The 18357-nt window shown below is 45.6% G+C and overlaps 1 protein-coding gene across 3 annotated transcripts in view; it reads right to left on the bottom strand.

Annotated features, from left to right (window-relative positions):
• The window catches only part of AGL (amylo-alpha-1,6-glucosidase and 4-alpha-glucanotransferase), a 76241-nt gene that overhangs the window by 13736 nt on the left and 44148 nt on the right, over window positions 1-18357 (bottom strand). For all 3 annotated transcript variants that reach the window (XM_075003496.1, XM_075003495.1, XM_075003497.1), the window contains exons 29-33: window positions 17416-17528; window positions 6498-6709; window positions 5911-6008; window positions 1421-1508; window positions 1195-1328 (exon numbers count right to left, since the gene is read on the bottom strand). In XM_075003496.1, coding sequence (XP_074859597.1) covers window positions 1195-1328; window positions 1421-1508; window positions 5911-6008; window positions 6498-6709; window positions 17416-17528 — 645 coding nt within the window. The remainder of the gene's footprint in view (window positions 1-1194; window positions 1329-1420; window positions 1509-5910; window positions 6009-6497; window positions 6710-17415; window positions 17529-18357) is intronic.

The raw sequence follows: 18357 nt of genomic DNA, 5'->3' as shown, positions 1-18357 counted from the left end.
AGAGCCAAGAATAGAACACCACTGATCATCACCTGCAGCCCCCAACTCAAACCACTGCAACGAATTATTAAAGACCTACAACATATCCTTAATCAGGATGCCACACTCCAGAAGGCCCTAGGTGACATGCCTGTTCTCTCCTACAGACAACCTCCCAACCTTATGAGGATCCTCACCAACAGCCAGTCTATACCCCAGAAAACCAGTTCTGGAACCTTTCCTTGCAACAAAGCCCGCTGCCAACTTTGTCCACATATCTTTTCTGGAAATACCATCACTGGACCTAACCAGGTTACTCACAGAATCACGGGCACTTTCTCATGCTCCTCTACTAACATCATATATGCCATCATGTGCCAACAATGGCCAGATGCTTTGTACGTTGGACAGATTTCTAACTCCCTGAGACAAAGAGTTAATGGGCACAAAACAGACATCAAAACACTCCAGATCCACAAACCGGTTAGTCAACATTTTAATGGAGTGGGCCATTCTGTTAATGACTTACGAGTTTGCGTGTTACTGAAGAAAAATTTTCACGCCACTATTGAAAGGGAGACAGCTGAGCTCTCTTTTATATTCAAATTCAGCACATTAACACATGGTTTGAACCAGGATGGGAAATTTCTGAATCACTACAGCGGCTCAATTGCATACTTGGCTTAATCTAATTCTTAACCTTCCCCTCCTACCTCTCTACTCTCTGATTTGCTCACCTTGATCATTTTTTTCTAATTTGTCCTCCTTGATTACTGTTTTTGGTTCTCCATGCCTTAAATATTGAATCTGCTCTGGTATGGCTATGGTCTGAAGAAGTGGGTCTGTGCCACAAAACCTCACCTAATAAATTATTTTGTTAGCTACTTGACTGTTTTTTTTGTTTTGATAGTATATAGACTAGCATGGCTCCCTCTCTGTTACTATTCTTACTCACTTTGTGATAGGGCAAATATTAAATATTTCAGATGTAAGAAAGCCCAGTAATGTTTAGCCCATTTTGAAAGCTGGTGTAGGACTTTAATGACAATGCATAGTGGTGAATTTTATACTTAGGAGGACACCAAATCCTTGTTACGTATTTTGTAGGTCTTAAATATTCAAACACATTTTTGAACAAAACTTGTGTCTACTTGGACAGCTGGACCTGAGACTCCACTAGTGTGGATTAATATTTTTAACTGTATGATGACCTACCTCTCCAGATGAACATAATGGCGAGAGAGAACATTCTTAATCAAAAACACAGTCTTTGCGTACATCTCTGGACCAATTAACTTGGAGAAGTACAACTTTGCACGAAGGAAATATCCAATAAGCCAGAGCCATTCCTAAACAAAAGAAATGATAGTATGACAGCTGTCAATTTAGAAATAGCAACAAATTTTAACTGAATGTGAAACTCAGGAATTCTAGGACTTACAGGTCCTTGATGGTAATTAAAACCTTTAGCAACATTGTAGTTGTCACTGTCCAGGGCATTATCATAAACTCCACAGTAAACCATATCACTGTAAGAAAGTAAAGGATTTAGACAAAGCAACAAGGTTAATGCGTTGCATGTATTTTATTGGAGAAATAACTCAAAGTAGGATGAATTCAAATGGTTAGATTATATTCAGTATGGCACAAGGGAGACAGTAGGGAAGAAAAGAACCATTGTATCTTGGTGTTAAGATAATTACAGCATAAACTTTCTTCATCAGTTAGTTTATGCAAGACCTATTGCATTAACATTTTGGACTACAGATTTATAAATACAGAACTCCATGTTCAGTCCATAACTACAGTATTTTGGTTTCGATTCTGTCATAACTTCTGATTAAATTACATGTTGTCATTTTTCATACTAATGCTGTACAGCCAGTTGTATTAGAAGTTTCTGAAAATTAAATGACTGACTTCTAATGGGAACAACAGTAAATAAAATGATACTTCTGTAAATAATTAAGTATCTGAACTGGCTTTAGAACAGCTAACGCTTTACTAAAACTTATACGCTGTACTTAATGCATCTAAATGAACTTCTTACTGTTAGTTGTCTACATGACTAAAAGAGGAGGATACCCACCTGCACAGTAACGGGCACTTCTGAGAGGGGTGTCTGTGGATGTGCCAGGTCTAGTCAAGCTGAGTCCCAGCACCTCAGAGCAGAGATTTTACAGCAATGCTCTCCCTTCCTCCCTAAGCCGTGCACGCGCAGCGTCCACCCCATGAGCTAGGACTGGTTGAGCAGCACACACACAGCTTGCGGCTCCTCAGTTCTTTCTCTACAATGAAGAAAGATACTGTTCCAAAGAAGGGGGAGGAGGACTGGCAACGGAGCCTCCACAGAGACACTCATCTTGAAGAGCATTAGTTCCTGCACAGGTGAGTAAACCTTCTCTTCTCCTTTGAGAGACGTTCTTGTGGGTGCTCCTCTTCCCTGTGAAGCAGTGTTTCTCGGGGTGAGGCAAAAAGGCTGTGGACAAGAGCGCTCTGGCCATTCTAGTATCTGCTGCTGGGTCTTGTAAAAACATGCAACATTTAATGAATGTGAGGGATGATGTCCATATGGCTGCCTTGCAAATGTTATAGAGGGCAGTGGAGGTGGAAACAGCACATGTGGAGTGTGTCCTGATATCTGGAAGAGGCTGGACTTGTTTCAATTGAAAGCATAATCGCATGAAGTCAGCAATCCATTTGGAGAGTCTCTGGGTAGGAATGGCATTGCCCTGTGATCTCTGCATGGTGGAGATGAATAACTCAGGCATATATCTGAAGGGTTTAGTTCTGGTGAGATAGAAGAAGGACAGAGCCCTTCATGTGTCTGAAGTACATACAGTTGCTTTGAAGGCAATAGCATGTGGTTTGGGAAACCATGTTGGTAAATGGATGGGTTCATTGAGATGAAAAGGAGGAATGTACTTTCAGAAGTAATTTGGGCTTACTGCAGAATGTGACTCTGTCTCTAAAGAATATAGCATAAGGAGGGTCAGCCATGAAGGCTGTGAGTTTGCCTATACTTTGGCAGAAATAATAGCTACTAGGAAGGATGTTTTCATGGATAGATGGAGGAGAGAGCAGATGACTAGTAGTTCTAAGGGTTTGTGTGCAAGAGTTCTGAGTACTAGGTGTGGATCCCAGGAAGGGGCTGGCGGTTTTGTGTGTGGGGCCTGGATGTCTTTCATGACTCTTAGTGATTAGGTGGGCAAAGAACGTGGTGTTGTCCATGCTGTGGAATGTGGTTGTGGAATTGAAAAGGACTCTGATGGAGCTAGTAGAAAGACTGGATGATTTCAGTTTTAGGTAATATGTAACAAAGAGAGAGGAAGTTGGAGACGTGTGCATTTCCTTGTGTACTAGGCTGAACTTCTTCCATTTATGTAAGTAAGTATTATGGGTGCTCTGCGTCCTATGTAAATGAACTGCCTGGATGGGTCCTGTGTATGTTGGGATGAAGTATTAGGCCCCTTTGTTGAGACAAGAGATCTGGACGGGGTGGCAGGAAATCGGAGGTTTGATGGACATGTGTATGAGGAATGGGTACCATGGTTGTCTGGACCACAAAAGTGTTACTAGAATTATGGTGGATTGATCTGTCTGGATCTTTTGTACTGCCCAGTTCAGCAAAGGGGCGGGGGGACATACATGAGAGATCTGGTCCATGGGAGCAGAAAAGCACTTCTGTGGTAGTGCATGAGGGACTGGATTGCACCCTCAGAAAGTCTGCAGATGACACAAAGCTAAGGGGAGAGAGAGAGATATATGTTGGAGGGTAGAGATAGGATCCAGAGTGACCTGGATGAATTGGAGGATTGGACCAAAAGAAATCTGATGCGGTTCAACAAGGAGAAGTGTAGAGTCCTGCACTTGGGATGGAAGAATCCCAAGCACTGTTATAGGCTGGGACCCAACCGGCTAAGCAGCAGTACAGCGGAAAGGGACCTAGAGGTTATGGTGATTGAAAGGTTGGACATGAGTAAACAGTGTGCCCTTGTAACCAAGAAGGTTAGCGGCATATTGGGGTGCATCAGAAGGAGCATTTCATGCAAATCTAGAGAAGTGGTTCCTCCTCTCTGTTCGGCACTGGTGAGGCCACATCTGGAATATTGCATCCAGTTTTGCGCTCCCCCCCAGTATAAAAAGGATGTGGATGTGCTGGAGCACATTCAGTGGAGGGCAACAAAAATGATTAGGAGGCTGGAGCACATGACCTATGAGGAGACACTGAGGGATTTGGTGGTGTTTAGTTTACAAAAGAAAAGACTGAGGAGTGGTTTAATAGCAGCCTTCAACTTCCTGAGGGGGAGCTCTAAAGACGATGGCGAGAAACCATTCTCAATGGTGACAGATGGCAGAACAAGGAGCAGTGGTCTGAAGTTAGAGGGAGAGGTGTAGGTTGGATATTAGGAAAAACTACTTCACCAGGAGGATGGTGAAGCACTGGAATGCGTTGCCTAGATGGATTCTTCATCCCTAGAGGTTTTTCAGTCCCTGCTTGACAAGGTTCTTGCTGGGATGACTTAGTTGGGGTTGATCCTGCTTAAAGAAGTGGACTGGACTAGACTAGACGACCTCCTGAGGTACCTTCCAGCCCTATGATTCTATGATAGGGACCAGTGCCCTTGGTCCTAGCTGTCCTCCCTCTCACTGGAAGTGGGAACAGGAGTTGGAGGGGAATGAAAGTGATTAGGTATTGGACTTGTAGATAAGTCCGTGTCCAGGAGTGGGGGTCCCAGTGAGCAGGAGATTGTTGAGAATGACTGAAGCAGAAATTGTTACTGTCCTCCATGATGCTATGGCAGCTTGCTCACAATAACCCTGCTGATGTATTCTCAGGCTACGTCTACATTATGCATGTATGGATGTGCAAAATCGGCCTCTCTGGGGTCACAGTCAACCTCTGTACTCCTCACGAAACTCTCCCTTCAGCCTTCCCCGATAAAGATGGCCAAGTTACCCAAATACAGATACATTGATTCTAATCAGACAGACATCTCCTGAAGTGGTAACTTATGTGTTACTGTCTCTCAAAGCTCTGTGCTTCAGATACCAAACGCTGGCACAGTGCTGGCTGTTAAGGTGGTATGCTGTGAACTGCCACCATGATTTCAAAGGGAACCATTGGCACCACTGCATGGCCACTGCACAGCATGGTACCATGTCAAGAGAGGGGGCTGCTGCTGCAACACATGAGGTGAGCAGCTGACTGACTGCTAGTGCAGGAGGCACCCGCGGTGTTATAGCTGCTGAGCGTCGGAGTAGCTGGAATGGAAGAGAGCAGCTTGGGACACTTAGTTGTTTGTCTGTGTAGTGACAGGGAAGCTGCTGGACATTTTCTTGTCTTCTTGTCTCAGGTGGAAGCTGAATCTTTGCTACGGTCAGCAGCTGGCCTAAGGGAGTTTTTCAAAGAAACAGGAGGTTTAACTGCAGTTTGTGGTCTTTGCAAGTCCTAAGTTATTGCAGTGTTGCATTTTCGGGAACTACCCCAAACAGTGTAAACACTGAGTGGTCATCTGAAATGGGGATGGCCTCGTGGCCTAAGGACCACTGCTGGCATCCTGGGGGCCATGTAGAGCAGTAGGCTGAAGTAAAAACTTGAATTTTTCCCCAAACAATTTGGTTTGAGAATTGGGAGATGAGGTAATAGTTAAATTGGAAAAGCAACCTGAAGTAGCAGTACTATTGCACTCTGTCTCTAGCCATGGATGGTACACAAGGAACTTAGGACCCTAAGCTGCGCACTTGCTACTCAACCAATCACAGCTCATGAAGTGGGGTGGACACTGTGCATGTGCAGCCTGGGGTAGCACTGCTATAAAATCTCTGATCAAAGGTGCTTGGATGCACCTTGATGAGAAGTGGAGCACCCATAGGGACATCTCCAAAAGGACAAATATGCAAGCTACACATAATCTCTAACATGCTTACTCTGGATCCAATGTTTTCATGCCCAAAGGACCAAGCAGCTTTTTCTCCGCTATCTCAAGAGCTTTCCAAGCTTTCTCAGGACTGAACATCTCAGGGGCCTGGCAGAATAACAGATTTAATCAGTGAACTTTGCATTAAAAATCAGTATTGTTTTATGACGTCAGCTAAGCGTATAGTACTCTTCAAACATTTCTCTTACTTTTCAATATTCTCAGAAAAAGCTACAGTCTTTTATAACTGATACAAAATGCATCAAGGCTCCTCACAAATTCCGTAAAGACATTAAACTTTACAAATGAAAGCAATGTTCAATTAGTGCCAAGCAAACGTCTTCAATATAGGAAATGCCTTTTTATATTTAGACTAAATGATGCTTAGTAATGTTTGGGCCTGCAAATCAATTGAAGTCACATGGAAGAGGTTCTAGATGGGCTGATGCTGAAAGTTTATTAAAGAAAAATCCACCAGCCATTGAAGATAGCGTATTTGGAACAATGGATCATGTCTGGTTTATGTATGCAAATTAAGTTCAATTAAATCTAAATAGTTAAAGGAATCTGTGATGTTGAACATATTTTTAAACTCACCACAACCATTGCTACAGTAAAATTTGGCCTGAGCTGGTAGTCGCACCAAGGACTTGAAGCTCCATAGCTGTCCTTGTATATACCACGCTTGTGAACCAGATCTGGATGTTTTCCATTGGGATCTGCTGGGTTCTCAGAGACAAAAAAGAGCTTTTCAAAGTGCCCCTGGATCTTCCTGTTCCACTCATCATATGTGATGGTCTCCTTTTGTCCTGAAAAATATTAATACACAGGATTTTTTTCAGGCACCAAATCTAACCCCCAACTTCCTTAGTTTGTAACTATTACTGACTACTGAATACTTGAAGTCTTAAGAGACTTCTTGTGCAGCTGCTAAAACAAAGAATGGTTGTTATAACAATGCATAGATTAGTATTAAAAGTGCAGACTGAAGGTTATGCCCATGGTCCCAAAAATACTTTCGGGGATATGCAGGTTATATGGATTCAAGACGAGGCATGGAAACTTCTTTTCCCTTTTCCCAAGGTAATGTTCACTGAAATCTTAGCAATACTGGCACTAAAATGGTATTAGGAGAGTACATTTAAAAACGACTTAATACTGGTTCAGGCCCAAAGAATTTGCTTGGCTAGTCTAGATGGGGAAGAGCCATTTTAAGAAGTGGTGTGGTTAAATCAGATTCTAGTAGTTAGGTTGTAGTCTAGTACAAAGGTTATGCCTTATACAGTCTAACCAAAAGAAAATGATAAACTGTAATTTAGTTTTTAAAACTAGTTTTTAAATATAATAAACACAGTTTGGTTAACACATTAAGATGGCCAAGAACTAAGTGAATTAAAAGCCAGGGGCTGGAAGGGGGAACATTGTTTTCAGGAAAAAACATGCATCTTGTTTTATATTTGTTTATGCCTAGTCCATTTTCCACTGGAGTGTAATTTAAGCAGACTAATTATGAATGTGTCACAGCTGCTTGGGTTTTTAGGTTGAGTTTTCTCCTTGGGTAAAAACTAACAGGAGGAGCCTCTGCAATACGTAACCCTTGTTAAAATGCTCTATTAATAAAATCTATAGTTTTTCTGTGACACATTTTGACAAGGCAACAGACTCTCTTATAATAGCTAGCATTCAGACTTCTTAAGGTTCAGTATGATCATTTTTAAACCATATCCCACTAAGGAGCTCAATCCAATGAAGTTAAAAGGTGTTCCCATTCTCCACAAAATATGCCTTTTAGTGCTGACTGGTACCCACTACAAACAAAATAAGAGAGATTGTCTGGCCTAATCAGCATCTAATGAAAAAGGGGTGGACAAGGCCACAACTTTCCCCGTAGGGAGTCCTCTGAGGTAACGGGTACAGAATTTTGCCGAAGTAAGTACCTACTGCATTCGGTTCAATGTCACTTTGACAATGTCACCAACTCTTTGCATCTCTCTGTTGTATCAAAGCAAAAGACATTAGTTTCAACTTCAGGCCCTTCACAGCTAACCCCTACCTTATCACTCATTGAATACTAAAAAATCAAATCCTGTCTTCAATTGACCCCATAATACTAGCCTGTCACCCACTTGTCAAATTTTCAAACATTTTTATGATTTCTCCCATGCTGCCTTTTATACCTGAAGGAGAACCCTCTAATCATTTGTAAAGCCACTTCACTTTTCTTCAGATATCTCTTCTTTATCCTCCTGCAGGCCTCAGTGCACAGAACATCCACCATTTTCTGCCATTTAGACTCCACTAGCTTAATCAAGCTCCTGAGATTCTTGCTAACCAATTTTGGCTTCATTTTCCATTACTCCTTGCTATGTTGCCTTCTCCTCTCTTTCCAGGTAGCATCCATATTATGACTTGACATGCAAGTTGTTGATAGCATCCTTAAAACATGCCCACCATCTTCTTACCACGCTTGAAACGTTATGTTGAATTTGAGCTCCTTAGAATTTCTAACACTGCAAAAAATTCTTCACTGAGATCTGAAAACATTCCAAAGTAAATGTCTGTAAAAGAAGTTGATTTTTTCAATTTCTGTTGTAGATTTCCATGATTCTGCTCCATAAGAGTACAGAAAATAAGCCAGTGTTAAAATTTTGTATTAGCAGCAAATCATGCTTTTTTTCCCCAAATCTTTCAAGGTCCTGAAGTTATCTGCCGCTCCTAATACTCAGCCCTTGATAATCAGTATAGTTCTACCACCACTGCACATCTTACCCCCTAGATGTGAAAATAAAGTGACTTCTAGTGTTACCTTCTCTACTCTGGTTGCTTTGGGAACACTGATAACCATTTATTTTGCATTCCCTTGTTGCTGAACAAACCAAACTACTTTTTGCTTTGTCTGCCGAAAGCTCAACTTCTTCTCTTTTTAGGCAATGTGTTAAAGCAGGATAATATCATCAGCAAAAACAATGTCAGGCATTAATGCTTTATCATTTGTCCATAAAATTCTTCAGTTACCTTCCATGCTTACTTCCCTCATAAAGTAGTCAATGAGCATAGTAAACAGTGGGGATACAAATACACCTGTGCTTTATAGCTCAGTGTCTTGAGCATTGGCCTTGTAAAACCAGGATTCTGAGTTCAATCATTGAGGCGACCATTTAGGGGTCTAGGGCAAATAGATTTAAAAAAAAATCTGTCAGGAGCGATGCTTGGTCCCACCAGGAGGGCAGGGGACTAGACTTGATGATCTCTCAGTGTCCCTTCCAGCTCTGTATCTCCAGTTATCACTGCAAACCATTGGTTGATATCATCATCATCATCATCATCATCTCTGCCATGTTAAGCATTACTGTGTGGATCCTCGATTATTTTTGTTGGCATTCCATAATCTCCCCAAAACTGTCTCCCTAGATGCTAATCAAAATTCTAGAAACTCACAAAACTTATCATTGGGTACTTGCCTCTCCACACTTTGTTCTCTTGTATGTCTCAGCACAACATGACTTGCGCATCATCTCAATGGTCTAAAATCTGCATGTGGCTTTCTAACTTGGAATCTGTTTCCTGATACATTCCAATATGATATTCAAATTCCTCCTTCTAACTCTTCTTCACCATGATGCCTACAAAGACCTCCAAACAGTTAGCACTGATGACATATGGAGACCACTACCCATCATGCTAAGTAACATTGCTAAGTAGTATTGTCGTTTTCTTGTACTCTCCCATCTATTGTACTTGCTGTCTCATTTTATAAATTCCCTGGGCGATGTCTACACTACAAAAATAACTTTGAAGTCGCTTACTTCAAAGTACAACTTTGAAGGAAGCAACTTTGAAGTTGAGCGCCTCCACATACCCTACTTCGAAGTTAAACTTTGAAGTAGGGCACTACTCCTTTCCCGGGAATGAAGTAAGGAATTTGAAGTTGGGTTCCTACTTCCAAGTTAAGTCTGAAGAAAGGGAAAACGTGTAGACTTTCTGCCAGCTACTCTGAAGTAGTGCCTAATTTCGAAGTTGGTTTCTAGTGTAGACACTCCTTGGCCAGAAATATCTTTTGTTCTCTGTTTGTGCAGAGCCTATCATAAAGCGGTCCTGGTCTAAGAGGGCCTTTTAGGTTTGCAACAATATGAAAAGATCATCAATGAAAAAATGGTGTTTTTACTCAAAATGAAGGCTTGAAAATACACAAAAATTTCTACATGTTTTAGTGACCTAAAATAAAGAAGTAATTTACTACTTTTACTAGGGCCAACCTTACAGAGCCCACATATGTAATTATGAACTAGTTTGAGTCTATTCTGGCTAATGTATTACGAACAGAATAGTTAATAGAAATTCTGTGGTTTAAATTTAGCTTCAAGTCATGAAAAACAAAGGACTGTAGTTAGGTATCAGTAATCTTTCAGTGCTGATAAAAAGCAAGTCTTTTTACTCAAGAACTAAGTGTTTGGTATGGAAAACCTTGGTACCATAAATATATAACACCACTATCATTTTCAGAGTCTCAGAAGAATATATAAATTGCTTGAACATTAAGAAAGAGAAGTTACTCACCTGTAGTAACGATGGTTCTTCGAGATGTGTCCCCATGGGTGCTCCACAATAGGTGTCGGGCTCGCCCGGCGCTGCAGATCGGAAGCCTTCCATCAGTTTCTCCTGGATTGCGCATGCGCCGGCGCGCGCCGCTCCCTCGGCCACGTGCGCAATCCGGTCCCCGCCAGTTCCTTGACCAACCACCTCGAATGCTCCTGAAAAACAACAGACAGAGATCGAAGCGGGGAGGATGGGCGGGTGGTGGAGCACCCACGGGGACACATCTCGAAGAACCATCGTTACTACAGGTGAGTAACTTCTCTTTCTTCTTTGAGTGGTCCCCGTGGGTGCTCCCCAATAGGTGACTACCCAGCAGTAACCCAAGTAAGGAGGTGGGTAATCGGTTCATGTGCAGCTTGCCCCTGAGAGGACTGTCGTCGACAGACGGGTATCCTCTTAGAATACCCGAGGCAGGGCATAATGCTTGGCAAAGGTGTCGTAGGATGACCAGGTCGCTGCTCTACAGATGTCTTTTAATGCGATGCCCTTGAAGAAGGCTGTTGAGGCCACCACTGCCCTGGTGGAGTGAGCCCTAGGCGGGGCCAGCAAAGGAGTCTTTCGAAGCTCGTAGCACATTTTTATACAGGACACAATGTGCTTTGAGATCCTCTGTGAAGAGAGACCTTCTCCTTTTGACCTGGGAGCGAGAGAGACTAGGAGCCTGTCCGTTTTCCGGAAGGACTTAGTTCTGTCTATGTAGAAGGCCAACGCCCTCCTCACATCCAGGAGATGCAGGCGTGCCCTCTTGCTGGAGCTGTGAGGCTTCAGGTAAAACGAGGGTAAACCTATTGGCTCATTAAGATGGAACTCCGAAGAAACTTTTGGAACAAAGGCTGGGTGCAACCTTAAGGTTACCGCCTCCTTTGAGAATACTGTGCAGGGCGGCGTTGCCATCACTGCTGCGAGCTCGCTTACCCTGCGGGCTGACGTAATCGCAAGGAGGAAGGTTGTTTTCATCGTAAGGAGACGGAGGGGAACTGTGGCTAATGGTTCAAAAGGTGGACCCGACAGCATGCTGAGCACCAAGTCCAGCCTCCACGATGGTGGAAGCGGTTTCCGAGGGGGGTACAGATTTACCAACCCCTTCAAGAACCTTGTGACGATAGGATGGGCAAATACAGTGGGCCCTTACTCTGTATGCCGAAAGGCTGATATAGCAGCGAGGTGGACCTTTAGCAAGGACAGAGAAAGCCCGCCTCTTTTGAGGTCCAATAAGTATTCTAGTATTACAGGTATAGGAACGTCAAGGGGAGCTAACTGCTTGGCGGAACACCGGGCTGTAAATCGAGTCCATTTCTGCTTGTAAGTCCTCCTGGTGGAGGTCCTTCGGCCACATTCCAGGACTACTTGTACTCCCTCCGTACACATGCTCTCTAAGGAGCTGAGCCATGGATTAACCATGCTTGCAGACGCAGACCCTGAGGGTGCGGGTGCACTATGGACCCCTGAGCCTGCGTGAGTAAGTCCGGCGCCACCGGTAGAGGAAGCGGTGGGCGGTCCGACATGCGCAGAAGCAAGGGAAACCATTGCTGCCGATCCCAAGTTGGGACTATGAGTATCATGTGAGCTCTGTCCCTTCTGGCTTTGTGCAGAACCTTGTGGATAAGCCCTGTGGGGGGAAACGTGTAAAGTAGAGGGCCCCTCCATGAAATCATGAATGCATCCCCCAGGGACCCCCATCCCACTCCTGCCCTGGAGCAGTATTGGGGCACTTCTTGTTGTACTGGGTGGCAAACAGATCGATCTGGGGAAACCTCCATGTACGAAAAATGCGCCGTAGCAGATCGGAGCGGATCTGCCATTCATGCGTGAATGCAAAGCGCCTGCTCAGCTGATCTGCTTTCACGTTGTCAGCGCCCGGCAAGTACGAGGCTTTCAACGTTATGTTGACGACGATGCACCAGTTCCACAATCGGACTGCTTCCGCACATAGGGCATGGGATCGTGCTCCTCCTTGTCGATTGATGTAAAACATAGTGGAGGCATTGTCGGTATTGATCCCGACTACTTTGCCATGTAGGTAACCTCGAAAATGTTTGCAGGCGTTGAACACTGCTCTGAGCTCCAGTGTTTATGCGCAGTGTCTGTTCCGCAGGGGACCACAGCCCCTCTGTCACCTTGTCGCCGATGTGCGCTCCCCATCCTATGTGGGAGGCATCGGTAGTAAGAAAAATAGAAATTTGTGGTTGGTGAAAGGGCACCCCCACTAGCAGATTCTTGGGGTTTTCCCACCACACCAGGGATCTGCGCACCTCTGTCGTGGGCGACACCACCCTGTGGACAGTGTGGGATGCTGGTTTGTAAACACTCGCCAGTCAATGCTGCAGGCTTCACATATGTAACCTGGCATTCTGTACCACAAACGTCGCTGCCGCCATGTGGCCCAGCAGCTGTAAGCACGTTAAGACCGGCACCGTGGGGCTGTATGTGATGACTTGCACCAGAGAACTGATGGCGCGGAAGCGGGTGTCGGGTAGGTACGCCCTTGCTGTGATAGAGTTTATGCGTGTCCCTATGAACTCTATATCTTGTGTGGGTTCGGTCTTTGACTTTGCGAGGCTGATAACTAGGCCCAGCGAAGAAAACGTGTCCACTGTGACGCATATCATGCATATGACCTCTGCCTTCGAGGCCCCTTTCAGCAGGCAGTTGTCCAGATATGGGAAATAAACACCCCTTGTCTGTGCAGTTAGGCTGACACCACTGCCAGGGTTTTAGTAAAGACTCTGGGGGCCGAGGAGAGGCCGAACGGAAGAACCCTGTACTGGAAGTGCTCCTTGCTGACCATGAAGTGGAGGAAGCATCTGCGTGCCGGGTGGATTGTTACACGAAAGTAAGCGTCTTGTAAGTCGAGGGCTGCAAACCAGTCTCCATCGTCCAGTGCCGTAAGTATGGAGGCAACTGTGATCATCCGAAAATGTTGCTTGCGCAAATAACGGCTGAGGCCCCGAAGATCTAAGATGGGCCTCCAGCCTCCTGTTTTCTTCTCTGTTTGGGAGTAGCGTGAATAAAAACCTTTCCCCTGGAATTCTTCCGGCACTCTTTCCACCGCCCCTATGAACATAAGGTGATCCACCTCCTGCTTGAGCCTCACCTCGTGGGCAGCGTCCCTGAGGTGAGGCCTGGTGGGAGGCTTCGTCGGTGGGAGCGACTGGAAGGGGATCATGTAACCCCTGGCTATGATCTCCAGCACCCATTTGTCTGTGGTGATCTTTTGCCATTGGGAGTGGAACGGTCTGAGGCGATGATGGAACATGAGATGAGAGTGGCATTGAGCGAGGGTATTGATAGTGCAGCCCCCGACATACCCGTCAAACTTGTTGCCTTTGGGCCTGTCCCGAGGGCGTACGGCTTTGTTGAGAACGTCCGCTGGGAGTTCTGTACTGTTGCTGCTGTTGAGTCTGCAAACAGCTTTTCTGTATCAAAGGGAAGGTCCACGATCTTCGCCTGTAGGTCCCTAGGGATACCAGAAGTCTGGAGCCAGGATTCTCTACGCATGACCACTGCTGTAGCCATTGAACGTGCTGCCGTGTCCGCCACGTCCAGGGCAATCTGGACTCCCGTCCACGATGCTGCGTAGCCCTCTTAAACAATCGCCTTTAACACCGGCTTTTTGTCTTCCGGAAGTGAATCCGTGAGGGGAGTAAGTCTGGAGTAATTATCAAAATTATGGTTTGCTAGGTGTGCCGCATAATTTGCCACTCTCAATAGCAGGGTAGAAGAGGAATACACCTTCCTGCCAAACAGCTCTAGCTTCTTAGCATCTTTGTCCGATCCCCTCGATTTGTACTGAGAAGCCTTCGACCTCTGCTGGGACGATTCGACCACCAAAGAATTTGGTTGTGGGTAACTAACGAGGAACTCCATGCTCTTTGCCGGGACGAAGTATTTCTTATCCGCTCTCTTGTTCGTAGGCGGAACAGAGGCCGGAGTCTGCCATATGGTAGTGGCTAACTCCATAATGGCTTCGTCCAGCGGAATAGCAATTTTGGATGAAGCCGGGGGTCTCAAATTTTTCAGGAGTTTGTGATGTTTCTCCTGCACCTCTGCCGTTCAAATGTCTTGCACGAAAGCCACCCTTTTAAACAGCTCCTGAAACTGTTTAAGGTCATCTGGGGGAGAGACATCCCCCGGGGCCATGGCCTCATCTGGGGAGGATGAGGAGGAACCACTGGGGTAAACCTCCCTCGAACCCTCAGGCTCCTGCGGTCGATGATACACTTGCTCGCTGGAGGATTGTGAAGGAAAGTCTCGGGGTTCTAAAACTAACTCCCCTTGAGACAACTGTGTTTCTGTCCCCGATCGGGAGTGCCCACGGGGGTATTGAGCGGCCGGGGGGGACCTGCCCCTGGATGTAGGCCTGAGGTGTCTGTGTCCAGCATGATGAGGCCGACCATAGCAGCATGGGCAAGGGTCCAGGGATGGAGACCTGGACCACCCACAGAGTGTGTGCCCCCGATGTCTGGGAGAGGGAGAGACCTCCGCGACGACACAGATAGAGGTGAAACTGGCTTGTGATAGTACTCCAGGGGATCCACTCCCAGAAATGGTGACGGTGGCCCAAGCCATGGTGACATTGGTTGGAGGAATGGAGGAGGTGGTTCTGGATAAGTCGGTGGAGACACAGGCCTTTGGTGCGGCGTGTGTATCACAGGGGGAGGGCTGGTGCTAACAGCAGCGCAGCCCTGTCCGGAGATGGACTGCGGTGCCGGATTTTTGATTTCGCCTTGCCCCTCCCCTGCGGGGCTGGCACCGCCCCCTCCCATGCCGGGGATCTCAGCCCCGCTGTTGGCGCCGCGCTCGGCATACTCAGCTGTGGTGCCGCGCGGGTAGCTTCCTCCGGTACCTGCAGGCTCCGTGCCTGGTGCCCCTGCACCGTTGGTGCCGTGGGGGCTGGGTCCGGCGCTTGCCTCGCTGACACTCTGGGTGCCGCGTGTGCCGGCTGTTGTGTAACCAGAGGCTCAGCCTCTGCCACGTGCGCTGCCGCTTGCCTGAGTATGCGGCTGAGGGCTGTGTGCGCTGCTCGTCCTGCTCGCTGAAACCGCCGGCAAGGATCGAGCCAGGGAGAGTTTTCTCCGTTTCTGCACCGAGGGGGTCAGAGAAGCTGCCCTCCTCTTATGCAACCCAGAGGGCCCTTCTGGGTGAGGCTTCTCCGGCAAGTCCAGCTGGAGAGCCTTATCAAACAAGAGCATTTTTAAGCCTCATCTCTCTGTCCTTCCTGGCCCTGGCTGTGAGCTTAGCACAGTGAGAACACTTCTGGGTAACGTGTGATTCCCCCAGGCAGCGGATGCATTCGCTACGCCCATCGGAGGCTGGCATATCTTCGCGGCATGACTCATACTTTTTAAAACCTGAAGAGGCCATTGTGGTGAGTCCTTTACTGTTAATAGGGTACTTAGCACTTAATCCGTGCCTTTCTGCCCCAAATAGTGATCACCGGCCTGCGGGGCAGCGGGTGGCCTAAATGGCCTTCACGTCCCCTCTCCTCTTCTCCGCTCCTCTCTTTTTTCCTTTTTTTTTTTTGCTGATGTTCTCTGTCTTTGCTTTCTCTCTCTCTTATTTTTTTAGTAACCAAAAACAACAAATTACATGTAGAAAACAACTATCTAATCTGACTCTGGCCTTAGCCTGAGCAGGTTCCGTCTGCAGCTGATGGCGGATGAGAAGAAACTGGTGGGGACCGGATCGCACATGTGGCCAGGGGCGTGTGGGGGAGCGGCGCATGCTGGCGCATGCGCGATCCAGGAGAAACTGCTGGAAGATTTCCGATCTGCGGCACCGGGCAAGCCCGACACCTATTGTGGAGCACCCACGGGGACCACTCGAAGAAGAATAAGACATTTACCTTTTTGTAACAAGATGTGTTACTCACATCCATTCCATTGTAGGTGTGGGAGCTTGCCACATACACTAGTGCTGAAAGTTTTTCTCTTAGTGCTATCCACAAGTTACTAGCTCTGGCACCCTCTGGTGTGGTGAATGTATGCACCAGCAGAAAGGGGCACTGCCGGCTCTCCCACTGCTCACTCATATACCCCCTATTCCTTCTTGTCGGAAACTCCAACAGTGGGTAAAGTAGGCAGGTCATGGAATGGACATGAGCCACACACATTATGAACAGGTATCTTTCTTCTGTCGTCTTCTTTTAGTGATTACTCAGGTCCATTCCATTAAAGGTGACTTACAAGAAGTACTTCGAAAGGCAGGTAGGAGTTCATAGCATGTGCTGACTGCAATGCAGCTCTGCCAAATCCAGTGTCATCTCTGGCCTGCTGGGTGACGGCATAATGTGCCATGAATGTGTGTACCCAAGACCACGTCATGGCTCTTCAGATGTCCTTCACAGGGGCATGTCCCAGAAAGGCAGCCAAAGACAACTGAGCCCTAATCAAAAGTACCTTCACTAGTAGTGGAAGCATGGCCTGTATCAATTAATAACAAGTATGGATGCAGGACAGAATCAATGAGAAATCACCTGGGAGGACACCAAAACGCTTTTCATGCTGTCAGCCACTGCGACAAAGAGCTAGGCTGACTTGCAGAAAGGCTTGGTGTGCTCTGGTAGAACACAAGGGTGTGCTGAACATCCAGAGTATGCAGGTGCCTCTCCTATTTGACTGAGTGACTTTCAGATAATCTCAGATTACCTTTGCAAGGTAATCACCAGAAGTAAAACAAATATCCATGAGAGATGGGAAAGGGAACAAGAAGCCCTGGGCTCAAAGGGTGGGGGCTAGAGTGGCATAAACCTTAGCATTTTAAAATAGTGACACTCTAGTAATATAGTACAAACTCACACAGAAGCTCTTCCCCTAAAATCTTGTATAATGGTTAGAAAAATTATCTAGGTGTTGCAATGGTCCAAGGGTTCAATTACGTTTCTACATTCACCATACATTTGGGAGATTAACTTGCTTACCATGTCTTTCTATCGTGACTCCCTGGTAAGGAAACATATTTTTCTTTGATAACTCCAGCAGCCAACGAACAGCTGATTTACACAGGCCAACAATTTCCACAGCAGATCCATCTCTAAAATGAAAAAAATAACAGCTACTGATTTTAAAAATAATTGTAAATGATGGTACTACGTCACAGAACTTTTAATGCAGATACCAACTTTTGAGGATTCCTCTCCACCTCATGAATGTATTCAAACCTCTAAAAACATTAATTGGTTACTGTCAGTTTAAAACATCTGATGTTCTAGACAGTGAAACTTCTTGATAAATGATCAACACATTCCCCCTTCCATATTCAAAGGCATTCCCGATACTTTCCATTACCTCCCACATCCATGAAGAACCCAACCCAAACTTGCTCTGATTCAATGCTTCAATTTCTTCCCAGAAACTGAACATGCAAATGACTATTGTCAGCAAAAAGGCAATTTGTTTGCCAGTGATCTGCACATTGACAGCATGAAATCCCTGTTGGTTTTCTCTTAGGGGCCTCACGTACATATTAAAATAAGGTGGGATGAAAACAGCAACAATCACACCAGACAGATCACAGGAAGATGATAAAATGACCAACAGATTCTCTGGAAAGGACAGAGCCACCCAAATGGCAATCCCATCTAACTCAGGCCAGGGGATGACAAGTCTAACATGTCTAATAAAATAAGAATGGAAGCCAATCTTCATCCATTATAGTGAGATGATGAAATTCACACAACTAATGAAATCTCAGTTCTATAACAAGTCTTAAAAGATCAGGGAAATTAAAAGACTAGAAATTATATGGAAATGCAAGTCTAATGAGAGTGTGGTAATTGGAAAGACTGTTTACCTCAAGAGTAATTTTCTTTACTATAGTTCTATCAACTGTTGGCTGTACAGAAACTAACACCTTGCCTCTT

The sequence above is a fragment of the Carettochelys insculpta genome, chromosome 9, assembly GCF_033958435.1.
Source record: "Carettochelys insculpta isolate YL-2023 chromosome 9, ASM3395843v1, whole genome shotgun sequence".
Classification (NCBI taxonomy): domain Eukaryota; kingdom Metazoa; phylum Chordata; order Testudines; family Carettochelyidae; genus Carettochelys; species Carettochelys insculpta.
This window is presented reverse-complemented; position numbering and strand designations above follow the sequence as displayed.